At 34.9% G+C, this 27387-nt stretch overlaps 1 protein-coding gene across 2 annotated transcripts; it reads right to left on the bottom strand.

The window, feature by feature from the left end:
- On the bottom strand, nt 1-23089 carry LOC108489095 (sterol 3-beta-glucosyltransferase UGT80A2). Of its 2 annotated transcripts, XM_017793375.2 has the most exons (14): nt 22636-23089; nt 21586-21767; nt 19862-20101; nt 18928-19039; nt 18437-18607; nt 3679-3742; nt 3447-3504; nt 3185-3362; nt 2814-2944; nt 2152-2254; nt 1989-2065; nt 1054-1101; nt 750-899; nt 1-550 (listed from the first exon to the last, which is right to left on the bottom strand). In XM_017793375.2, the coding sequence occupies exons 1-14, from the start codon at nt 22829-22831 to the stop codon at nt 383-385; spliced, it is 1878 nt and encodes a 625-aa protein (XP_017648864.1). In that variant the 5' UTR covers nt 22832-23089; the 3' UTR covers nt 1-382. The 2 variants fall into 2 exon arrangements, with proteins under 2 accessions (XP_017648864.1, XP_017648873.1); XM_017793384.2 differs by lacking the exon at nt 22636-23089 and having other exon boundaries at nt 19862-20084.
- Nucleotides 23090-27387: the final 4298 nt, after the last annotated feature.

Genomic DNA, 27387 nt, shown 5'->3' with positions numbered 1-27387 from the left:
TTGTTTTAAATATTTAGTCAACTTGTATTTTTATAAATAATTACCTCATAACAAATCCGAAATAAATATCACAATTTTGAGTAATACTTATTTCAAGCATACGAAACAGGAATGGCGTCATGTTTTTAAAAGATGAATGGAAGACTCAAACCTACATAGATTGTAGCTCAAAGACTAAAAACAATGGGCCTTCTACCTTGGAGACGAATGAAATTTTGTGTTTCACACTAAACGTGTCTCGACTGTTAAAACAATTGCAGCTGGAATGGGGATATGAAAAGAGGGACGGTTTCATGAATGTTGGGTTTCAGATTAGGAAAGAAAACACCATGGACACTGCATGACACGCACAACGAGGAAGACACAAGCATACATACAAGATTCACGAACATCTGAAACATCTACTGATGGAGAATAGACCGGATTGCACCGGTGATGGCTTGCTCTCCGGCTTCTTGTGATTAAGATGCTTAAGAAATGCTTTTACTGCTCCAGTCACCCCATCCTCATTCTCCATTGCCTTGGCAAGTTCTTTGGCCTTCTCCTTCACCTGACATATTTCATTGCGAAAGTTTTCAATGTCCTCAATAAATCATCACACTACAAGTTTGGCCAACTTCCATATATATTCCTTGAGATCATCATAAAGGAACAAGATGATAAATCCACATCTCAGCAAGCCTGTTAACCATAAAATGCCAAAGCGAATATAAACTGAACTAAGTCAGGCATCTCAAATTCATAATTACCTTTGGATCTAGCATGAATTTTATTGCACCAACCAACTTGGGAAGTGAGAATTCGTCAACTGGGATGGGCGGAGGTCCCACTCCTCTGGCATGCACCCGCTCTCCCCAGAAAGGTTGATCACCAAAGAACGGTACAATGGTAGTCGGGCACTAAAATTTACGACAAAATGTGTGGAACAGAAAGCAGATGGACATGAAATGAAACCAAAGGCACCAAATTTTTTGCAGGCAAAACAATGTAAGCACATAGTCACAGAACTACAAGCACGTAAATAACCACAAGGATCAAAATATTTGTCCTTACCGCAGCTTTAAGACCAGCAGCAGTTGTTCCAGCACCTCCATGATGAACCTGAAAGCAAGTCAAACAAATATTTGTTAGGCCATGAACATTCAAGAGAAACTATTCTGAGGAGGCAAGGAAAGATGAAAATTCGAAAGTTAATTGGCATGATTAAGAACTTGCACATCCTTGTATCTCACAAGCATGTTATATTGCCAGATACATGCCTATTCTGCAACTTAGTTTATTAAATTGTGTTAATAGCATACTTGGCTTCTCCTTTAATCATTTTCCCAACTTCACCTAGCCATATATGCCAAACTTCTTTGGCATACCATCACAGAATCGAGCATTCACCATACCTTAGATATGCATATTTTGATTTCCGAGATGTCATGTTTCACCTTTTTCTTTTTTCCACCTTTTTTAAACAAAGACCACATAACAGATCATGATGTCAAAATGTTAAGTATTGACAACACATTTTTGCATCTGTTTCTTCCAACAATAAAAAAGGTTGGATCATCTAAAGTTCATAATTGCTTAAGATAAAACATAAGGAACTCCTTGCCAATAGAGTAACCATCCCATCAAAGAATGACACCATAAAAGATAAGTGTTCTTCCAAAAGTAATGACAACCAATGTCATTCCAAGCAGAGCCAAAGTGATAATTAAGTCAAACTATTTAGTAAAATTTCCCCCTCTTTTCTTCTAGACTAGAGGGAGGGGAAAGGGATTTGCAAATCTGAAACCTTAAATGTGGAACTTGTAAGACCTAGATAAGCTGTGTCCAAGTTATTGACCCAGCATTCCGAGCCCATCCCAGTGAAAAGAGGTCAGGCCAGGAGTTATAACCCATACATTGTAGACCTGCGGTTTATGTGTAAAGAAGCTACAAAGATATAACAGGAAAGAATCCTCAGACACATGCTACCCTGTAATTTATCGACTCACCACGGCCTTGCATCGCAAAAATAGCCAATCATGAGGGACATTGTCCAATATGTACACAAAGTCCTTGGGTTCTGCCACTAAAATAAATGAAAAACAACTAAGAAAATATGTTAGGTTGATAAGAAACATTTAAAGATCCAAAAGTAGAAGAAAAGTAACTTACAATTCCCAAGGCCACCCCAGCCTTTATTAATGATACCTCTCTGTCCTGTTTGCTCCAATGCATTCACGATTATTTGGGTCATTCTTTCAGGTTCTTGAACAGGCTGAAATGATAGAAGAGATAGTTCAAAAGGACATATATTTTCATGAAAATAAAAAGCAGCTATATCATGACAAGTGAGAACAATATCTCATAGCAACCTACTTAACTTTGATTCACACACTGTATTAAGGTTCAAACTAGTCTACTTTCCTGGTCAATGTAATGAATCTCTGCCCTAATGAGAAAGATGAAAAAAGTGCATTATTATTGCATTCATCAGGCTTGGCTTTATCTTAGCAACACAAATACAAAATTTGTATGAAAAGAAGTCATTAGTAAATCCTATGCTTAACAGAATGGGAACAGTCATATTCTCTCAGAACATCGACAGAAGGTTATTTTATAACAGGAAAACCAGCATTTGACTCGAACCATTTTTTCTATACTGCTAAAATAATTTGAGAATGCAAAGAAAAAAGTTAAATTCTCACATAAATACTGCTAGAGATATCTGACACTTAAAAGGGGATTAACAAGCAATGACGACTTGACATAAGAAAATAAACTAAGAAGCAAAAGAAAGATATAGTAGTAATGATAAGAAAAGAAAACAAACTCACAAGGCTACCAAATCCAATATAAATAGGCTCAGCACCAGCTTCAAGCCACTTTACAAGTGATTCTGGGGGTTCATAATTTGTTGCAAGATCAAGAAAGCAAAATCCTACAACGTCAATCTTAGGTCCCCAATCTGAAGGAGAAAAATATTTGTTATCGTTCCATTTGAGAAATCCTTGCCATGTTAAGTCATTATACATTTTATTATTTTATTTAAAGAAATATTCTCATGCTTTATTACAAAGCTAGCAAGGATATGAACTGAAACTACAACATCTACATATTCACAAAGACAAACTCCAAGTGTAAATGAAAGCCCACGGTTATATCTTTTTAAGTTCTAGACTCTGCAACTAGATTCTAAGCCAACCACCTTTTGGTTTAGGAACAAGGTGTGGACTCCAAATATATCCATGTGGCACATCGGAATCAGAGCCTTGGGAACCACTCAAATATGTGACTGGTCGTAGCTTCAGCTTTTTCTTTCTAACATCATTGATCATGTCCCGTATCCCAAGCCAAATCATTGAGTCAACAATCTGATATGAAAGCTGCAGCAAACAAAAACAAACAAGATAAGAAAGTATAAAGAAAAATACATAAAAAGATATATGAATAAACTTGACAGAGCTCACTCGATATCCAGCAGGTTGCTTCACACGGGACAAAGGATGCGGAAATTCACTTGTTGGCCTGGAGGAACAATAATGAATTGTGCAAAGCAGTCTGAGAGTGCCCATTAAACCATGTAATAGAACAACAGACTTATGCAAAACAAGAAATGACAAGCTTGTAAACTGCTAGATTTTGAGATGTCAAAGCAAAATCCAACTCAGCTATAGATAACACTACGCAAACAAGACTTACGTCCATGGCATAGTGAAAAATATATGAACTGGTACTTTTAGTGCTTCTGCCACATGGGTATGCCCTAAAGATAATTGCCAAAGCTTCTATCAGAATATCGAACCAGTAAATACAAACATGAATAAAATACCTCTATTTTGAAAACAATAAAATTATAGATGATGGTAAGAGAAATTACAAGACATTTTCCCATCAAACTCGTCTCTCAAATGCAAATAAAAAAATTGAAAGTTTTCAAGAAAGTATTTAATAAAACTGTTCTATTTTTATTAACTAAAGAACTGAACTCAAATAGAGAAAAGAGTCCTAATCCTAATTGGAAAAATAATTCTCTTATTCTAATATACCACTAAAACATGAGGAAAATAGTTCCCTTATTCTAATAAACTACTAAAAGATAAAATAAAATATTCTTAGAATATGAATAAAACTTATCTACCTAAATAAGATTTATCTAACTAAATAAATTTAAAATATATACATATTTTAACACACTCCCTCAAGTTGGTGCATATATATCAATCATGCCCAACTTGCTTACAAGAAAATCAAAACTCGTCCTAGAGAGCCCTTCGGTGAATATGTCAGCAATCTGTTGTTTTGAAGGAACAAACGGCATGCACACTTAGCCTTCTTCAATCTTCTTCTTGATAAAGTGTCTATCAATCTCAACATGTTTAGTTCTGTCATACTGGACTGGGTTGTGAGCAATACTAATGGCAATTTTGCTATCACAGTACAACGTCATTGGTGAAGTTATTGGTTTCCTCAATTCTTCCATAATTCTTTTTAACCACATCATTACACGAATTCCTTGAGCCATTGATCTAAACACAGCCTTTGCACTACTTCTTACTACAACACTTTGTTTTTTGCTTCGCCAAGTCACAAGGTTTCCCCAAACAAATGTACAATATCCTGATGTATCTGTTATTGAGCCTGCCCAATCTACATCTGTATAAGCTTCAATTCCTCTTTGTTCGGATTTCTTGAAGAATAACCCCTTTCCAGGTAAACTCTTCAAGTATCTTAGAATTCGAAACACTGCTTCTTCATGTTCCTCCATTGGGGAGTGCATAAATTGACTCACTAAGCTCACTGCAAAAGCTATGTCTGGCCATATATGTGATAAGTAAATTAACTTACCAACTAATCTTTGGTACTGCCCTTTATCAACTAATCGACCTTCTTTATTTCTGAATTTTACATTTGGATCAATTGGTGTGTCAGCTGGGCGACAACCACTCATCCCAGCCTCTTTTAAAAGATCAATCACATATTTTTTTTGAGAGACCACAAGACCCTTCTCTGATCGAGCAACTTCCATTCTAAGAAAGTATTTCAAAGGACCCAAGTCTTCGATCTCAAACTCCAATGCTAGATGCTCCTTGAGACGCCATATTTCATCCACATCATCTCCTGTAAGAATGATATCATCGACATAAACTATAATAACTGCTATTCTACCTCTTTGTGAGTGTCGATAAAACATTGTGTGATCAGCTTGCACTTGTAACCTTGTTTTTTAACAACTTAAGTGAACCGTTCAAACCAAGCTCGAGGAGACTGCTTTAGACCATACAAAGATTTCTTGAGCTTACATATTCGAGTTCCAAATTTTTCTTCAAAACCTGGAGTAGGATTCATATAAACTTCTTCTTCAAGTTTTCCATTTAGGAAAGCATTCTTCACATCTAGCTGTTGTAAGGACCAATCAAGATTAATAGCAATTGATAAAAGAATTCTAACAGAATTTAATTTGGCTACTGGAGAAAATGTTTCAAAATAATTTATCCTGTATATTTGAGTGTACCCTTTAACCAGCAGTCGGGCTCTGTATCTATCTAAAGATTCATCCGGTTTGAATTTGGTTGTGAACACCCATTTACAGCCTACAGTTTTTTTCCCTACAGGTAATTCCACTGTTTCCCATGTACCTGTTTTTTCAATAGCGCAAATCTCCTCTAAAATAGCCTCCTTCCACTCAAGAACTTGTAAAACATCTTTCACATTTTTGGGTATTTCACAGTATCGAGACATGAAACAAAGGTTGAGAATATCGAAGACAAGGCTTTATAGGACACAGAGTTAGACATGGGATATTTGACAACATTTCTAACACCTTTTCTTTTAGCAATTGGAATATCTAAATCAGAAAATTCATTGGTTGGATTATGAGTTTTACCTGGACTTTTGACAAGATCTTGCGGGTCGAATTCTTGGTGATGAATTTGGTGGAATTTACCTTGACGATGACCATCTAAGTCAACCAACAACTAATTTATGTTTAAATTCTACCTTTAGTTTTGATAAGGTTATGATTTGGCATTATAGGCTTGGACATCCTAATTTTTACTATTTAAGATATTTATTAGAAAGGTGTCCTAATACTAATTAGGAAAATAATTTCCTTATTCTAATAAACTACTAAAACATGAGGGAAAATAGTTCCTTATTCTAATAAACTACTAAAAGATAAAATAAAATATGAATAAAACTTATCTACCTTAATAAGATTTATCTAACTAAATAAATTTAAAATATATACATATTTCAACATAAATAAACAAATTCAGCATTAAAGTTGAAACCACCATTTATCTTGCTAAAGCAATAAATATAAAAGGAGAAGCAACTCCCCACCCTTGTACGTTTTTGATCCCGTAAGGTACTACAGTGAAATTCGCCACCATGTCAAGGCCACTTTTCTTATACTGGATTTGGATACAAATCATCATCCCTTTATGAATAAATTTATAGAGATGAAATTCAAATCAAAACTTATTGATATAAAACCTAGCAAATGCTACAAATTATCCAAATCATTCAACAAGATTGACTCTTTATCTCATAATTACTCATTCCAACAACCATGGGAGAGAGGAAGTAAAAAGTATTAACATATCCATGCAAAGTTAAGTCTCCAGCAAGATCACTGAATAAAGATTCTAATAGGAAATTCTGTACATTCTAGCCTTTTAGAGTTTGAAATAGAGTAAGGATAACTGCTCTGTAAGCACTACCAATAATTCACGAAACACCATAGCTATGATTTAGCCCTTTGCAGCATATTCTTTACCTGAACAGCATTGTTGTTATTATGGATGCTAGGGGATTCCCAAATGTCATAAATCAGATCCCAATAAATCAGGAAATTGTGTTTCTGATTTTAAGGTAGAAGATCAAGGACGTTTTGGTAATTAACTAACTAGTGGTTCTTGTTTCCAGATTTTTTTCTTCCTCTCAGTACTATAAATAAGGCTGTCTAGCTTATGCAATTAATAAAGAAATAAAATACAGATAACATTCTCTCAGCCTTTTTTTCTCAATTATATCATGGTATCAAAGCTTTTTTTTTTTCTAAAGCCAAATCCCTCTATTTTTTTCCCGTAAATTCCTCTTATCTAGTAAGTTCTCATGGCAAACGAAAGGAGAAGCTCGCCCACTTATTCCAAAGTCACATCCAGCCAAGATCCTGTCAACAAAACACCAATAAGAGGATCCAAAATGAACTTAGAGCTTATCACCAGCCACAAACCTAGAGCCAATCAGTGATGATGTTTACTTGCAGCATAGGAACGGACGATTTTATCACCAAAGCAGCTATTCTCCTCATAGGTTTGATCCCTGATTTATGGCATGAAAGACTTTAAATGATAGGGTAAACTATAAAAATAGTCACCTAACTATTAGCATGTTTCTATTTTGGTTTAAGCATTTTTATTTTAATCACTAAAGCTTTAATTTTTGACCACTCCATTAAAGCACTAAGGGTGTTCTCTTTTTATTGCTATAATAACAAATTTAACCCTTCAATGTTTACAGATTCTACCAATTTAATTCCAATTCTAAAAATTCAATAAATTTAGCCCTCAACCTTATACATTTTATCAATTTAGTCTTCTTAAAATTTTAAAATTAAAAATTAAAAACTTTAAAAATAAAAATCATTTTCAATAAACATAAATAAGTTTTTATAAAATACATACAAAATTATAAATAAATGAATATCGATTTTTCTTTTCTTTTTCTAACATGAAATTTATTTATTAAAATAATAATTTTATAAATAAATTTTTTTTTAAAACCCACAAACAAGACTTACACTAGATTCAAACTTTTTCCTTTTTATTTTAGTTTATTTTGTAAATAATAAATTGTACTATACACCTGGCCTTATTCCTTAGTCCTCATCAAGTTTGCCGAGCACTAGATCTGCCTTTAACCACAACCATGGGCGCCAATAATTTTTACTTTGAAACTTCTCGATTTCATATCATCATTGTGCCATGAACTAGGAATAAATTGTGGAGCTACCAGCGTAGCCTTCCACCTACTAGTCTCCAAGACCTCATCCTCACCTATATATCCTTAAACATGCCCATCCTCAAGTACAACTTCAAAAACAACAAACTTGTTCCAAACAACTTAAAGACATTGATTCTCACCCTTTTAGACCTCAGGCTGTAGTTTTAGACCTAACCTGAACATGGTGGTCAGTAATATTGAAAAAAAGAGAAAAGTTGTATCCGCATAAGTCTTCTTCATGGTTTTACCCTTGAAATTGTTTTATTTATAAAATTATTATTTTAATAAATAAATTTCATATAAGGAAATGATAAAATATATATATTCATCTATTTATAAATATTTTATATGTATTTTATAAAATCTTATGTATTTTTATCGAAAAATGAACTTTCATTTTTTTTTTATATTTTTGAAGTTTTTTAAACCTTTAATAATCAAAACTAAATTGATGAAATAAGTAAAGTTGAGAACTAGATTTGTTGAATTTTTAGACTTAGAGCTAATTTAATAGAATCAGTAAACATTACAGAGCTAAATTTGGTATTATACAAATAAAAAAGGTCACCGTTGGTGATTTAAAGGAGTGATCAAAATATTAAATTTCGATAACATTAGCGACTAAAATAATAATTTTTAAACCTAAATGATCAAAATAAAAACACGCTAATAGTTAGGTGACTATTTTTGTAGCTTAGTCTAAATAATACAATCATGTCATGGTTGATTAATTCCACGAACAATGAAATTGGTGAAAATTTTCTTCTTATGAAACTGCCAAAGACATTAGGGATGTAGTTAAAGAAATTAGTGCCAATAATGAAAATAAGTCAGTTTTGTTTGAAGTCTTAAAATCTCCTTCACGACTTAAAACAAGGAGAAATGCCAATGACTGAATACTTCAATACTATAAATACTAGTAACAAATTCATATTTATGAGGAAATTGAATGGAGTTACCTGGATGGTGAATTTTAATGCAAGAAGATTGTGGGAAGAAAATCGATTTATATGTGCCTAGTTGGGCTCAACAAGAACTTAGATGATGTCTAAGGGAGGATCACGAGACAGAAACTACTACCAAGTATTCATGAAGCACTTTCAGAAGTTCACGGAGAAGAGAGCAAGATGAAAGTCATGATGGGAGAACACATCTAACAAATTGGCAAAAGCCTCTGCCTTAGCATCCCATGATACTTAGCTTATCACCATGGTGTCATCATTGCAAACAAACAAGCCATAAGACAATTGTTGAAAAAATCATAGGAAATATGTGGGTTAGAAGCCATCATGCCACAATAACAACAAAGATAATAAAGGTACCCATAGGGAACTCTCCAACAGTTGAGTCCTTGGCATTCAGCAAAGAACAGTTGGAATACTCCAAAAGTACATCAATTAGGCTCAAATTTCAACCCCTGCTCTTTCCTTTGCATCTAGAATCACATCGTTGGCTCATAATAGTAATGATTTGTATGACTTCAATGCCAAAAAGGGAAGTTAAGTGATTAGATTGTTGATTCGGGACCAATTGACTATATAACAAGTGATAAGACCTAATTTGAATCTTTAAACCCATGTTATGAGAATCTAACAATAAGGATAACATATTGATCTCTCACAATGTAGTTACAACAAGTTTTGTTAAATTTTAGGTCCTAACCCACAATTTGGTCCTTTTTGTTCCAAATCTAGATTGTAATATTTTGTCCATAAGAAAATTTAGAAGAAAAAAGAAATTGTTACTATTTTTTTTTCAAAACTTGTGTGAGTTTCAAGATTTGAACTCGGGAAGGACTATTGGCAATGTTGAATTGTGCTTCAATTTGTATCTTCTCAAAAGATTTGATAGCCAAAGGATAAAGCCAACCATGCCCAAGTGTCTTATGGGTCAATCCCTCATACAATAACCTTGTTATGAGATGGAGATATAGACTAGGACATCCAAATTTTGAGTATTTTGAGAAGCTATTTCCTTCTTTCTTTATGAATAAAAGACCATGTGCATTTCAATGAGATTTGTCAACTCTCCATACATACACGAAATATCTATCCTAGTCAGTCATATAAGCCATCTAAACCTTTCTCGATAATCCATAATGATGTGTGGGGACCACTTAGGGTAAGAACTATTACTTGCTCCCATTGGTTTGTTTCCTTTTTGGACAATCAAACTAGAGCTACATGGGTATTCCTAGTAAACCAAAACCTAAGGTAGGACAAATTTTCAAAATTTTCAAACAAAGCTACAAGTCCTAAGAACTGACAATTCTAAGGAATACCTCAAAACCAACCCAAGGTATTATCTAACAAATGAAGGTAAAGTCTCCACCAAGGCCCATGCATAGACACACCCCAACAAAATGACTTTAATGAGAGGAAAAATAAGCACTTGCTTGAGATTGCAAGGGCCCTCATGTTATTATCTCATGCACCAACAATTTCTAGGGGGAAGCCATTCTCACATCCATATGTCTAATCAATAGAATGCCCTCTAAAACTCTAAAATTTCAAACTCATTGTCAAGTGTTGCTTAAATCTTTTCCAAATACATTCTTTATGTCAACCATTCCTTTCAAGATATTTAGGTGCTTAGCTTCTATCCATATTCACAAACATCACTAGGGTAAACTAGATCCTAGAGCCATCAAGTGTACTTTTGTCAAGTATTCTCCAAACCAAAAAGGATACAAGTGTTATTCTCACATTACCTGCAAATATTAGAACACCATGGAGGTTACGTTCTTTAAGCAAATTTATTAATGATTAATATTACTCATTAGGATAAACTTAATCCAAGAAACCATTCAACCAATTTTGACGATGGTGGAAATGGTAGGATTGATTGGCTATTGTATTGATGATTCAACTTGAAGGCAAGACATAAAGCAACAAGCCTTATTACATATATCAGCATCTTGGTTAACTCTCAGGTCAAGACAAACCAAGAAGGTTTGTTAGGAATTCGGATCAATGACACATTACCCCAAATTTGCTATTCCAAATAAAAGTGAACCAATACTAGAAACATTGGCTTTAGGATAACCGAATGAATCGTGATGAACTAGTACAAGAACTCTTATCTAGAGAGTTCCACATAGAACCGCCAAAGTTGCCAACAAGAATATCTAACCATTCCCAATCCTACAAAGGATCCAAGGTCAAAAGTTAGGCATAAGTCTCAAGCCCATGCAATAGAAACACAAGAAACACATTTAAAACCCAATAAAAACCTGATTGTATACACTAGGAAGAAAAGAATTCAAGAGGAGATTGAGGAACCAACACAAATTCAGAAAAATCAAAAGTCTGGTCCAAATTTAATTTTTGGTAAATAACTGTGTAACCTTAGATTTGAACCATTCAAATAAATTAGCTATTAACACTATCCTAGTTTAAAAATTTTTTTGAATTATTATTGTCTTAATTTTGAATTAGTACTTTGAATTTTTATATAACTATATTTACCTCTAAAAAGGGAGGGTTTTTATCAATAAATCAAGTGGAGCCATTGCAAAAGCCTCTTATTACTTAAATATGGTATTAGAGCTTTTTGTTTAACAACATGATTTTCAATCTTGGCCTATATGCTTTTTCTTTTACCCTTTCGTTCAAACAAGCATATTCGTGGATTTTCATATAGCTCTTAACTATTTACCTTTTTCAGCTGAAACAACATCAACTCTTCTTTACCAAAGCCAACCAATCGGTTCCCTTTATTACTAGTCAATCAACTTCTTGGAAGCAAACTGATATAGATGTTTTCATTGGAAAACAATATCAACGGAGGAATAGGAATTAGAATTCTACATTTATTTAATTTCTTTGGGAGTTTTAGTTTTACTAGGTTTTTTATTTCCTTATAAACTTTAAATTAGGAATTCTATTAGGACTTTAAATTAGGAATTAGATTAGGATTTTCCTTTGTAATTAACAGCCTATAAAAAGGCTGCCAATATGAAATAAAAGGGGGGTTTTATTTTTTATCACAAACGTTAGTTTGGGAAGGAGTTCAGTCAAAGACGAATCTGCCTTTGAGTAACCATAGGTCGAAGCAAGGATACTTTCTCGTCTAGACACAGTGACTAGATCTTCGCCAAGGCGCATAATAACTTGGTATCGAGTCGGTTGTCATGGGTGACGAAAAAACTTTGACACCAAGTGGAGGCATTTATGGAACAAATGGCTACAAGGCAACAAGCATTAGAGGAGCAGATGGCGATTTTATCTCTTCGGTCCAAAAGACAACGAAAGAGAATTTAGAAAAAATAATGAAGAACAAGGCAGAAGAGAGGCAAGAAAAGAAATTGATTCACAACACGGTGGGGGCATGGTGCCAAGATACTCCAAGATGGAATTTCCCACTTATGATGGTGTTGGTGATCCTTTAGGATGGTTAAAAGATCGAAAACTTTTTGGCAATCAGCGGACCAACGAAGAAGACAAAGTCGACTTAGCGTCATTCCATCTCTTAGGAGAAGCACAATTGTGGTTTGATCAAATCGAGGAAGAGGAGGCAAATTTGGATTGGGAGCGTTTTAGAGAGTGTTGTCATGTCAGGTTTGGGCCACCTATGAGTAATAACCCTTGGGGAACTTGCAAACTTGAGACAAACTGGGACGGTAGAAGAATATCAACGTCAATTTCAATCACTCTTGGCTAGGACTCTCGATCTTAAACCTCGACAACAAGTAAACCTTTTTACTGCCGGATTAGTAGAGGAACTTAGAATTGATATCGAGATGCAACAACCGGGAAACCTTGGAGTTGCAATGAATATGGCTCGAGCTTTGGAACGGAAACAAAAAGTCTCTTCCAAGATGTTATCTCAAACCAATCTAAACTGGTCAGCTTCCCAAAACACTGGCAGCAATTCCATTATTCCAACAACTAAGAGCTTTGCAAAGGGAGGAGGACAAACAACGAAACCAATGGGGAATAACAGCAAAATAGGTTCTTTCGCACCATTTATCAAAAGATTGACACGAGCAGAGATGGCGGAGAGAAGGGCTAAGGGATTGTGTTATAATTGTGACGAGTCTTACTCCATGGGGCACAAATGTAAAAGGCTATTTTGGATAGAAGTACCAGATATTGAAGATGAGCAAGATGATGAGGTAGATGATCTTGAAATTTCCTTACATGCCATTAGAGGAACTTGCAATTCATCTACTATGCAACTACCAGCAAAGGTGTCAGGAAAAACAGTGTTAGTTCTCATTGATTCAGGCAGTACACATAACTTTCTACGCGAAGGTCTAGTGCCAAGATTGGGACTGAAAATACAAAAGAAAAGGGGGTTGCAAGTATGTGTGGCAAACGGAGAACGGGTTCCTAGCATTGGCATTTGTAAATCGATCAGATTCGTTGTGGCCAATGACAACTTTCAAGCTGATTTTTATACAATACCATTAGAGGGTTTGATATGATTTTGGGGGTTAAATGGTTGTGTACCCTTGGTCCAATCTTATGGGATTTTAGCTCCTTAATTATGCAATTTGCGATAAACAAGAAGAAGATACTCGGCAAAGGCAAAGACCGGAGGAAGTTCCACGACTCGACTTGATCTGAGGACGAGGATTTAACTAATATAGTATTAGATAAGCTACTGGTAGAATTTGCGCATTTATTCCAAGAACCGTCTGGGTTACCTCCTAACCGCAAATGTAACCATCGTATAACTCTCAAACCAGGAACAGGACCAATTGTAGTCAGGCCTTATCGATATCCACATTTTCAAAAGGATGAGATTGAGAAACAGTGTGACCAAATGTTACAACAAGGAATCATTCGACCCAGTAGATCACCATTCTCTTCTCCAGTACTATTAGTAAAAAAGCATGACAGGTCATGGCGTTTTTGCATCGATTATCAAGAGCTTAATGCTTGCACTGTTAAAGACAAATATCCGATTCTGTCGTGGATGAATTGTTGGACCGAACTTCATGGGGCAAAATATTTTACAAAATTGGATTTACGATCGGGATATTTTCAAATTAGAATGGCAACTATTGATGTGGAAAAACGACCTTCGAACCCACCATGGACACTTTGAGTTTCTTGTCATGCCATTCGGGCTTACCAATGCCCTTCCACATTTCGAGTTTGATGAATGACATTTTAGCCCTTACTTGCATAAGTTTGTTTTAGTCTTCTTTGATGACATATTAATTTATAGCAAAACATGGACTGAACATATGCATCATGTAAGATTAGTTTTTGAACTCTTGCGGGATAATATGTTGTTCTTAAAGAAATCCTAGTGTTTCTTTGGAGAGTCTCAGGTAACCTACCTCGGTCATGTCATCCATGGTGAAGGGGTCGAGGTTGATCACACTAAAATTAAAGATGTCACCGATTGGCCAACTCCTAAAACTACCAAGGCTCTACGAGGCTTTCTTGGGTTGGCAGGATATTACAGAAAATTCATCAAGAATTATGGACAAGTGGCTGCACCCTTAACATCTCTTCTAAAGAAAAATGCCTTCAACTGGACTAAGGAAGCTGATGTTGCTTTCACCCAATTAAAAACTTCTCTTTCAGCAGCCCCAGTTTTGCAATTACCCAACTTTGCGGAGGAATTTGTGGTTGAATGTGATGCTTCGGACAGCGGGTTTGGAGCTGTACTACAGCAAAAGGGACACCCCATTGCCTTTTTCAGTTGCAAGATTGCAGATCGACACCTTAAGTTGGCTGCCTACGAACGTGAATTAATTGGTTTGGCAAAGGCAGTGACTCATTGGCGACCCTATCTTTGGGGAAGGCATTTCCTCATCCGTACTGATCACTTCAGTCTTAAGTATTTGTTAGACCAACGACTTACGACATCTCCACAACAACATTGGATCAGCAAGCTAATGGGGTTTGATTTCCGAGTGGAAAATAAAGCAGGGAAGTTGAACAGGGCTGCAGATGCTTTATCTAGAAAAGACGAAGACTTACCACACCTCATGACTGTTTCATTCCCTCAAGTTGAAATTCTTAAAGCCATCAGACGAGAAATAGAAGCTTCCCCAGAATTATCACAACTCCAGCAAAGAATTCTACAAAGAGAGTTAGGGCCCGATTGGGTTGCACAAGATGGGTTGATTTTCTTCAAAGGGAGGTTGTACCTTTTACCTACCTCACCAATTATTCCCACTCTTATCTCCTCTATACATGCTATGGCACATGAAGGGGAATTGAAAACATTGCATCGTCTTCGCCAAGATTTTTTTTGGAAAGGAATGAAGCTTGCAACCTCAGAATTTGTGCAACATTGTTTAGTATGCCAACGCATACAAATGGCAAAATTTACAGCCAGGTTTACTTCAACCTCTTCCAATACCACAACATGTTTGGGCTGATATTTCTATGGATTTCGTGGAGGGTCTACCCAAAGTAAAAGGGAAATCGGTACTTATGGTGGTTGTGGACAGACTGTCGAAGTACGCTTATTTTTTACCTTTGTCCCATCCATTTACTGCTATATCTGTTGCTACCGTCTTTTTAGCAGAGGTATTCCGACTTCATGGCTTGCCTGAATCCATAGTTTCAGACCGTGATAAAGTTTTCCTCAACCTGTTTTGGAAGGAATTATTTCGTCAAAGTGGTTCTAAGCTCGCTTTTTCCTCAGCATACCATCCCCAATCTGATGGTCAGACAGAGGTAGTTAACCGAACAATAGAAATGTACCTACGATGCCTCTCTAGTGATCGTCCACGACAGTGGGTCGATTGGGTTCCATGGGCTGAGTATTGCTACAACACCTCATATCACACCGCCTAAAAGGCCACTCCTTCCAATTAGTATGCGGTAGGGATCCACCTCGACTTCTCTCCTATTCATTTGGTTCTACAAGGATTGAAGCATGGATAAGGCTCTACAAGATAGGGATGCACTTTTACACAATGCTCGGGATAGACTCTTGCAAGCTCAAAGAACGAATGAAAGCCACTTATGATTTGGGGCACGAGAGTTGAATTTTAAAGTCGGGGATTGGGTTTGGTTACGGCTTCAACAGTATCGACAATTGACGATAACTAAACAAAAGCATCACAAGTTATTGCCAAAATATTTTGGTCCTTTTAAAGTCTTGAACAAAATAGGATCGATGGCCTATCGCCTTGAATTACCTACAGCAAGAGAATACATGATGTATTTCATGTTTCTTTCCTCAAAGAATACAAGGGACCTCAACCAGATGCGGTCGGAGACTTGCCCTTAGTATATGATGGCAAGGCCTTGCCTACTCCATAAGCTATTATTAATACCAGGCTTAATCGGGTTGGCAGAACTATTAGTGCAATGGGCGGGATGCCTCAAGAAGATGCCACTTGGGAACCAATTGATAATTTTCACAAGACTTATCTCGAATTTGAGCTTGAGGACAAGCTCAACTCCAAGAAGGGGAGTAATGATATAGATGTTTTCATTGAAAAACAATATCAACGGAGGAATAGGAATTAGAATTCTACATTTATTTAATTTCTTTGGGAGTTTTAGTTTTACTAGGTTTTTTATTTCCTTATAAACTTTAAATTAGGAATTCTATTAGGACTTTAAATTAGGAATTAGATTAGGATTTTCCTTTGTAATTAACAGTTTATAAAAAGGCTGCCAATATGAAATAAAAGGGGGGTTTTATTTTTTATCACAAACGTTAGTTTGGGAAGGGGGTTCAGTCAAAGACGAATCTGCCTTTGAGTAACCATAGGTCGAAGCAAGGATACTTTCTCGTCTAGACCTGTGACTAGATCTTACGCCAAGGCGCATAACACAAACCTTGATTAGCCCTTACATCAACTTGACATTAAGAATGTTTTGTTGAATGGGGATCTAATAGAAGTAGTGTACATGAAAATTCCACCATGCTTCAAAACATAGAACACCAAGAACAAGGCATCTAAACTGAAATCTATAAAGAGACAAGGATACTTCCAAAGTCAAGCATATCAAACTTTATTCATCAAACATACATGAGACAATAAAACTCTCAATCGTCTTTTGTATTCAGATATAATCTTAACATGGAATGATATCATGGAGATTAATAGTCTAAAAGAGTTAATGACAAAAGAATTCCAAGTCAAGAACCTTGGACAACTTATGTATTTTCTAGAGATGGAATGGCACATTCAAGGAATGAAATCTATTTTTCCTCTCAAAGAAAGTATGTACTTGATTTGTTAAAAGAAACTAGAATGCTCGAATGTAAACATGCCAGTGCTTCAATGCATACAAGTAAAATATTGGGATCTAACAGAAGTATCTGGTTGACAAAGGAAAATATCAGAGGCTTGTTGGGAAATTGATATATTTGTTATGCACTAGACTTGATATTGCTTTCTTAGTTGGTGCCATACCAAATCATGAATGATCTACAAGAACACATGGAAGCAATCGATAGAATTTTAAGATACATAAAGATGACTCCTAGAAAGTCTTAAAAGGGGCCTCTACTTCAAGAGCGGCAGGCTCAAAAGAAAAAAAAGATAAACAATCAACTTCTAAATCTTGTACTTTAGTTGAGGGAATCTTGTCACCGTGTGAAGCAAAAAACAGGTTGTAGTATCTAAAAGTAGCGCTGAGGCAGAAATTACATCGATGCCACATGGAATATGTGAAGGATTATGGCTTGAAAGGGTACTAAAGGAATTAAAGGTTGAAATCAACAGTCCTATGAAAATGCTCTGTGCCAATCAATCATCCATCAAGGTTGCGAACAGTAATGTATATCATGACAGGATCAAGCACGTAGAGATCGATCATCATTTTATAAAGGAGAAAACAGAAAAAGGTAGGGTCAAATTAACGCTGGTTTTTGATATCTTAAAAAAGGTGCTTTTGGAAAACACATCAGTGGTTCTCAGTCACAAGCTTGGCTTGTTTTAAATCTACAGCCAGCTTGAGGGGGTGTTGTTATTATGGATGGTAGGGGATCCCAAATTCCAAAAAACCAAATCCCATAAAATCTGGAAATAAATAGGAATTATGTTTCTGAATTTAAGGGAGAAGATTAAGGAAAATATTGTAATTAGACTAATTAGTGATTCTTTTTCCAGATTTTTTTTCTTCCCTGTGTAGCTTATGCAGAAAACCAAGAAATAAAATGCAAAAAGCATTCTCTCAGCCTTTTTCTCTCTACCATCACCAATTGTTCCACATTATAGTTATGATTTAGTCATAAACTTTCACTACATCAAACTCTAATGTGTAAGAAACTAAAGCAGAGTGCTAAAAGAGTAAATCTAATATTTTTTCTTCAATATCGCTGGAGTTCCTTATTCTATACATGAGAAATGAGTGCAAAATCAAAGATCCATAATAAGTTTAACTTTAAAGCAAAACATCATAATCTTAGACATGTATATTTCCATTATACAGACTCATAAATGCATACTTAAGCATGTATTTACATCCATACAGCTGTATATTGAGACACATTAAAGCATGAAAAGAAGAAATCTAACCGTATGCTGGAGGATTTGCAATGATTGCATCTGCCTTAAAAGGAATACCAGAATCAGGATCAGGTTCTTTGCAAGCAGGAAGTAGAGAGTAGATAATTTCCTTCATTTGATTTCGCTGAATAGGAATCTCAGAAGGGTTTGATGGCAAAAAGCCCTTATTTTTTACCATATCTGCTCAGGGGAAAAGGTCAAGTGAGGAAATAGTAAAAAAACCCTGCTGGAAATAATTAGGTCACATGTTACTTTGGGCATAGTGGATAGTCTTCAACTTAACACCTATATACTCTAACTGAAGTTGAGTGGTAAGCAATTGAAAATAAAAAGGGCTCAGCGCAGCACATATGCATCAAGAATATCTATCAATTAGGTAATATTAAATTCTATTCAAGGCCCTAATTTGAATTACATATAGGAACCGACTAAAAATAATCTTAATAGAATCCCATTAAGGTTACACCAGAAAAACATAAGATAATAAGTTAGATACATACAACCCGTAAGAACTTTTGGATCTCCACCTAATGGATAGAACTCAAGCCCAGCAGTTAGCACAAACTCTTTGAAATTTGAATGAGTTGCCAATCTTACACGATGACCATATTCCTGCATGCAAAACATTATTTCCCGTGGTAACAATTGAAACAAGCAATAAAGAGGATTGAACTTAAGGCTTTCACATTTCTTTTCCATTTCAAGTGAGCAAAAAGCAGTATAAATACAGTTGCCAATATGCAAGGTTTCAAAAAGAACACATACCTATTCTAACAAAATGAAAAACAAGTACTGCTTATAAAACCCTGATTTGCACTTATACACCAAAAAATATTTCAAAAACTTAATCTTATTTCTTAAAATAAAAAATAAAATTAAGTCAGGGCAATGAATTAAGACAGTGGCAGAAAAGAAATTCAGCAAAGCCTAGCACTCCCCAGTTGGTACGCAGCAATATTGATTAGTAAAGGCAAGCAATACTTGGATCCTCAACAATTACAAACTACCCTAAATGATCATCACTAAAATCCAACATTTAAGAGTCAATAGACTATAAGCAAATTGCTCATACCAGAGCTGCCTTCTATTGACTAAAATATTTCTTTTATCTCGTTTATCTTAGTCAATGTGAGGACTAAGAAGCATTCCCTTGCTTAACTTTAAATACTGAGAATCTGATTCTAATATAATTTACATGGTTATATTTTTTTTTTTTTTTGGTGGGGGCGGGGGGAAGAAACAAGAGTAATAATTCAGTCTTCAACTAACTGGTTTCAAAAGAAAATTGCTCCATTTTTCTAAGCACAAGCATGCTACCAGAAATCGCATGAGATTACAACAAAGTTAATGAATTTAAATGAACAGAAAAATTTATTCACATTAACAAAATAACAAAAATGGAAAGAGGCCCAAATAATAAAACACTATCCCAACCTGGAGGCGCTTGCCAATGGCAATAAATGGCTGCACGTCTCCACGTGTGCCAACTATAAGTATCACTACTTGCAGTGGTGGAATACACTGAATATCTGCTTCAGGTGACTCTTCTTCAGCAACTTCAATATGTTCATCTCTTAATCCACAAGCAAGAACATGGGGCTCAACATCTACTGGCACTTCGAACTCCACAGTCCCATCATCTTTCACGGTAGCTATTCTGTTCAACAATTGAAGCTGCACAGATTTATAAATATAATAATATTACCACTTACACAAATCTGAAAAGATCAAGCGTTTACACCATTCAAGAAACCAACCATTATTAAGCTAAACCATTTAGATAGAGATTAATGTATGCCTGTATCTGTGCTAAAAGCTAATAATCCTAGCCAGGGATTTAAATAGCGATCACTTTTCAGTCATCACAATTGTGAATGAAGCAGCTGCCATTGCAGTCATGAATTTTTCTCAAATTTGCACAATTCTTATAAAACATAATAATAGTTCTGAACATTAAATTTTATTTTTAATGATTTTTAAAGTGCTTATAACATTCTATAATATTTTATTTATATGATTTTTAAAGTGTTCATAACATTCTAATTCATAAAAGCCCCTCAAGTAAGAAGCACAGATGTGGACATGCGGGTTCAGACGATTATATGAACAACATACCACGGAAACTCACAAAAATTCAGTATACTAGTTACCTTTCATTGGACCTTTCTCATAAGCACCCTTGTGTTTTTTCCCCCTCCAAATAGCCCCCAATGATAAAGCTCCCACTCCCACACAGAATTATACCATTAATTTCATCTGGTAAAATCACCAAAATACCCCAAATTCACACTTACGGCCTTTTTTTTTTTTTAACTTTATAAGAATGGAATATTACCACAATGGCCTATTTGAAGAAAAAAAAATACGAAAGAAAAATAAGCACAAGGTGCTATGTCAGAAAGGTCCAAACTACAAAGGGTGTAGATGGAGATTACCCAAAAATAATTAAACAACATTTATTCTAGTCAATAAACATGAACGATCAAATCCTACAAACTACTGAAGACATCAACTAAGTTTAAAAGTTGAAACCTCCTACATGTAAACTCATCTTTTTCTCCTGGCAAAGTCAACTAAGTTTAAAACCTACCATATAAATTCATTTTTTCTCCTTCAAAGATGCAGCCCACTTTTCATAGATGATAAGATGCAAGGACCACTCCACCACATCATTTTCAATTTCTCTAAGTTTTCTGCATTTCATCTCTTATCCAATCCCCTCAAACATAGATCAGATCCACCAAAGGCCAAAGGATGGTCATTTTATCTCTTCTTGTGTAACAAGGTATCTAATTCTATTTGGTAAATGACAGATGTTTTCATTACCTCCTCAACATATCCATCCCCTGACTGTATGAAATAAAATATTCCAAAAGCTTTCAAACATATTCAGCAGCATATGCACATTCACATGTCACAAGTACAAGTACAACAACTACACCACAGGGACCCATGAAAATGCTTCAAAATCCTTAACCAATGGATGGTTTTGAAACTCCTCTTTAACCGTCAATTCTTCAATTCTACCCCCAAGAAATTATATGCATCTTTGTATTTACAAGTTCTTAACATAGAATTATCTAACTGAGACGATATTAAATCAACCAGCATCAAGCAATCATTCCCTGAAAACATGTAGCATTCAGAAAACTTCGTACCTTCTTTTGGGCAGACATCTTATTGTCAAAAATCTGTGCTGCATCTTCAGCAAGTATGCTCCGATGTCTGGGTGCCTCAGTTTTTGATTTTACCAATTTAGGCTGGCTTGAATCCAATTTTTCAATGTTTGAAGTGCCCACACGCAATGTTCCAACTTCAGAAAAGCTTCGGTGAACAATGCCTGAATGTAGTAAAAAATATAAGAAATTTAGGCTTGTACATAACAATTAGAAAGCATATCATAAAATTTAAGCTTAGTTATATAGATTATTCAGGTGAAAGCTTAGAAATAGGACTATGGCTCATGACAGAGTTGCAAACTCTTCCCAACAGTTCTTTGCTAATCCTAACTATAAGAACTGACTTTTTGTATACTGTTTAATCCAAATGGAGGCAGGATTTACCAGTTGGGGAAAAATGAAAACTTTCCACTCATTAAAATTCTATTTGACGTTCTATTTTCTTTCCAACAACCACACAACATGCTGAAAGCATAACTTTTCTTCCTACCATTCCTAGTTGCTTTTCCTTTCATTCCCCTTCACTGCTCTCCCAACGGACATAGCATTGATATTTGTGCTACATTCATATCCTTGATGTCTTTTTCTTTATATACAAAATTTATATCATTTACATCAGAAAAGCAATATCCAATAGGAAGGCTTCAAAGCCTAAACTTATAACCCACCAAAGACACCCAAAATAAACTCTCAAATTTTAAATCCTTTAGATGCGTAAGCCAGTAGTCCATTGTATTGCAGCTAATAAAGAAATGTGGTACCCAATAAATAGCAAATTACACCATCAATTTTAACGACAACATATGAATATTCACCTACGATAATATGTAATTACAATTCCCAAACAATCAAAGTTGAAAGCTTAAAAAGAAATAACAAAACGGAGGAAGTCAAATCTGGTCTAAATTTAAGTCAAACTTGACCGAGCTAATCGTAGAAAAGTCCAGAAAGAAACCGTGCAATAAAACGCTCGATTTTCGAATTAGATTACTAAAACGAAGAGAAGATCATGAATGGAACTCAACGCACTATAAGGCTCAGCAGCACCGTTATTCAATGCAAAATCAACTTCGGCGCGGGAATTGTCGCCACTGGCGGCTTCCCGGGAGCCTCCGCCACTATCTATCTGTTTAGCATCGACGCATATTTCTAGCTCTTTTTTGACCGGAACTTCTACGGGAGAGGAGGAGGAGGAATCATCACGATGCTCCGGCGACGCCGCCATCACCGACTCCGGAGAGCTCCCTCGGTCGACGCGGCAAACGCCCTGTTCGTTCTCCAGATCTATTCAAATTCGGTGAACCAAGTGTTGGCCGTGATCTGATGAGCGTTTGGATGAAAGGAATATTAAATATAATTCTCAGGAAAAAAATGGGGACCTCAAGAGAGAGGTGCAAGCACGTTGGGATCGAAAGCGTAGGGAACGGGTCTGAGACGTAAATATTTGGTTGCGGGGCTGCCTGAGAAAAAGACACGTAAGTAAACTGTCTCTCTCAAAGGGTATTTTGGTCAATTGAATCTTCGAAAACCATGTATCTGATGTGAATAGGTTTCGTAATGTCGCCCCTTTGTTAAGTTTTGGTACGTAAAAGTAAATTTCCTTCGCTCTTTACTTTCTCTTTCCGTAACTGTAATGCAGAAAGGAGCTTTTAGATAAATGAAAAATATGAGATCCGGCACAAAATATTCTTATTACTCTTTTCTTTAGCCTTTTAGAAATACTACTTTTATGTAACACGCATTTTAAATTTTTAACCTGAACGAATTCTCAAATATTTATTTAACACGAATTTATAAAATGTTATTCTTAAATCTTATTTTTGATACCATACGAAAAAGATGATTTAGAAAAATTTATATAATTAAATAAAACATTAATTTATTTATTTGTAGAAATAGATAGATTGTTGAATCAACATTAATAATAAAAATTTATACAATGTAAAAGAATACTTAATTCCAAGTTAAAAATATTAGCATAAAATTATATCTATTTGTTTATTATAAAATAAAAAAAACTTACTTCATTAGCAGCTGTATAAGTATTTAGTCGCAATTCAAATTTATTATAAATATTAATAAATTTATCATAAAAATCATAACACCATTTGTAAATGTATAAATCTTTTCATTGTAAAATTATTAAATTTTATCACGGATAAAAAAAGTTGCTTCATTAGTAGTGGTATAGGAATTCAACCACAATTCAAGTTTATTATAAATATTAAAATTTTATCAATAATAAACTTTCACAACACCATTGTATAAATCTTTTCACTGTAAGAATTATCAAATTTTGTCACAATGTCTGTATTAGCTCAAATAATTAAATCAAAACTGTTAAAAGAAGTTGAATGGGTTTTTAAAAATTTTGTAGATGTTAGACAGAAAGAATAAAAAATTGAATACAAAAATTTTAAATGGTTTGACCACAATTGCTTACTCCGCTGCTTTGGTTTTTCAAACTAAAAATTTTTTCAAATTCATTAATTGATAACCTTTGAGGATAATGTTTAACATTACAAACTCCCTTTTAAGGTTTCTACCCAAACCTTAAGACACAAACTCTCTCAAAGAGATACAATTAAATAATCATTACAAGATCAAAGTGTTAGCAGATTAAGTTCAATTACAAAGAAAAACAATTGAGCTAAAAGAATAGCAATGAAGCTCATAAGTGTAGGAAAGAAAAGTATGGAATATTTGGCACAAAGATTGTTTGATTGATCTTTTTACTTGAATATTCTTTCTTATTATTGTAGGACCTTTAGAAGTTGGTATTTATACCCTTTAATTCATTTCTAACCATTATAGTTGTTAAGAAAATAGATAGAGTCGTTGGGTATGAAAATATCATATCATTAAATTCACCTATAACAAAAAGTATTGATACTTTTTTACAAATATCAATACAAGTAACATTTAATGCCTAATTCAGTGACTATTAAAGTTAATTTACAATTATATCAAAGATGATTTATCAATACCTGGTAAAAAGTATCGATACATTTTTAATGGGTATTGATACTTTTTGTCATTATTTGAAAAAATCATAAAAACATAATGTAAAACTGGTATCGATATAAAAAGATGGTATCGATAAAATTCAATAGCTATCAATATATTTGAAAAGTATCGATACTTATTGCTTTTGTTCAATTTTTTATTCAAGACAGTAAGCAACATTGGTATCGATAAAAAATATGGTATTGATAAAAACCATATCGGTATCAATACTTTTTTGAAAATATTGATACTTTTTTTTGTGGAGAGCAGTTTTTCAATTGATTTAAATTTGTTTCAATCGAGTTCAAGAGTGTAAAATGGTTTTTGAACTTTGTCCAAAATTTTCTAACTATTAAAAACATTTTCTAAGATGTTTAGAAGTCTTGAAATGATTTTTTATTTTTTGAACTTAATAATTTCTTTGTTCAAAAAACACATTTTATTCAAAACATTTTTATTTGTTATATCAAAACAATTTATCAAATAAAACTAGTTTAACAATCTCCCTTTTTTTGATATAAAAAAACATTTTGGTAAATTTGTTTTTGAATTTGTTACTCCCCCTTCTTAAAGTTCAATTTGAATCAATGACTTGATTTTATGAATTTAAAAGCAAAGACTTGAGATTGAAAAAAAAATTGGTCACTTAAAAATGTAGGCATTAAAAAGATTAGTCATAAAAATAATCAACCAAATACCAATTGAATTTACCTTACTCTTCTTTTCTCCCCTTTTTGTTATATCAAAAAATCACCAAATAAAACTTAAGAGAGAAATGTTGTTAGTCCTGGAATAGAGATTGAAAGATATGAAGACAAAGAACTAACATTAATAAACTAAAAGAAACTGTCAAGTATCTGTAAACAAGATACCAAGATAAGCATTAATGTTTTAAAATAAGGATAGGTAAATATGCAATTAAAATGATGAAAATGAATGAAAAAAATAAATGCACCCTAGTTATCTTGAGGTGGTTGTGGAAGAGGGAATTGAGACATAAGATATGCAATGTTTTCCTCCACCCTAGACATCCTAGAGTCTAGATTACTAATGTTGTTATTAACTCGCTCAAACACAACATCTGTAACACCCCTAACTCGTGACCGACGCCGGTGTCGGACACGAGGGGTTAACGGCCAAACCCTCTCAAGATACCAACCAATTTGACATTACTAGTCAGGCTGGAAAACTGCGTCACCGTCGCCTTAAAAATCATATCTCGAGTTTCAAAACTCGGAAACTGGTTTCGTAAATTTTCCCTGAATTTAGACTCATATACCCATCCATGGATTTATTTTTAGAATTTTTGGTTGGGCCAATTGGTACAGTTTATTAGTTAAAGTCACCCATGTTACAGGGACCGACTGCTCTGACCTTCGCGCGTTACAACTTGAATATCTCTCTGTACAGGGATTTAATACTGGTGTCGTTTGTTTCTAATGAAACTAGACTCAAAATGGAATCTGTACATATAAGGCATGACTCCTAATTCTTTCTGGATAATTTATGGTAAATTTTCAAATTCGCGACAGGGACCCAGAAACCGTTCTGGCCCTGTCTCACGAGAACTTTAATATTTCTCAGTATACTGCTCATATGGTCGTTTCGTTTCGTCCATATAAAATAGATTCATCAAGGTTCAGTTCCATAATTTACTCACTATTTAATTCTACTTCTACTATTTTTAGTGATTTTTCAATCTCATCTCACTGCTGCTGTCCGCAACAGTTACTGCAGTGAGACTATGCCAATTTCATGAATTTTTCCTTGGCCTTAATCATCCATCATACATGACACAAATTATGGCCACCTTATCAAAATTTGAGTTTCTAAGACTCGTGGCTATAGGTTCTAGCATCCCACTCGGCGACCACATAGGCCATTTTCACATGGCTTAAAGTTTACAACCCACAATTCGACAAAATATAATAGCCTATACATGCCAAATGTTCTTCAACAACAACAACAATACCACAAGATTTCAGCGGTGTGATGACTTCAACGACGGTTCCGAGCACGCATAACAATACGAGTCCAAGAGACCTAAAATGGGTGACAAGAAAACACCGAGTGAGTTTACAACTCAGTAAGTCATAAGCATTCATCAATCCACCGATAAAGTTACTACTACATGTACAACAAATGAGGCTAGGTACTCGTCCATATCGAATCTATACCATAATACCTCGGACCTTTCGGTCCAATCTCGCACCAATTCATACATCCACATTTCATATTCTACACAACAAGATAATCAAGCATTTTTACACATTAACTCATTTTCCAGCACAACCATACAATTTCAATCATCACATAGATTTAAGGCTTACCAAATTCAACCCCAAGCATGAACGTATTCTCTATTCGTCATGAGCTCGAGGTACTTACCCGATCCGCTGTCCATACTCAATTCAATGGAGACACACCCTCCATATATTTAAAATGCGCACACACAGTGCTTACTACTCGATTTCGCACACTTAGTGCCACGTAATTTAAGCCCGCACACACAAGCCATACCCTCCGAGCTCGCACACCCAGTGCCGTATTTTTCCAGCTTGCACACTTAGTGCCATATATTTCCAGCACGCACACTTAGTGCCATATATTTCCAGCACGCACACTTAGTGCCATATATTTCCAGCACGCACACTTAGTGCCGATCTCGTCACCGTACACACGTATTGCCCGCACACTTAGTGCCGAAAGCAAACTTTCTACACATTTCACTATTTCTTTTACATTCAACAAATGTCATCACTCCATACACATACA

The sequence above is a fragment of the Gossypium arboreum genome, chromosome 7 (genome assembly GCF_025698485.1).
Source record: "Gossypium arboreum isolate Shixiya-1 chromosome 7, ASM2569848v2, whole genome shotgun sequence".
NCBI lineage: Eukaryota > Viridiplantae > Streptophyta > Magnoliopsida > Malvales > Malvaceae > Gossypium > Gossypium arboreum.
Note: the sequence above shows the minus strand (reverse complement) of the source record. Positions and strands in the feature narration are given on the sequence as shown.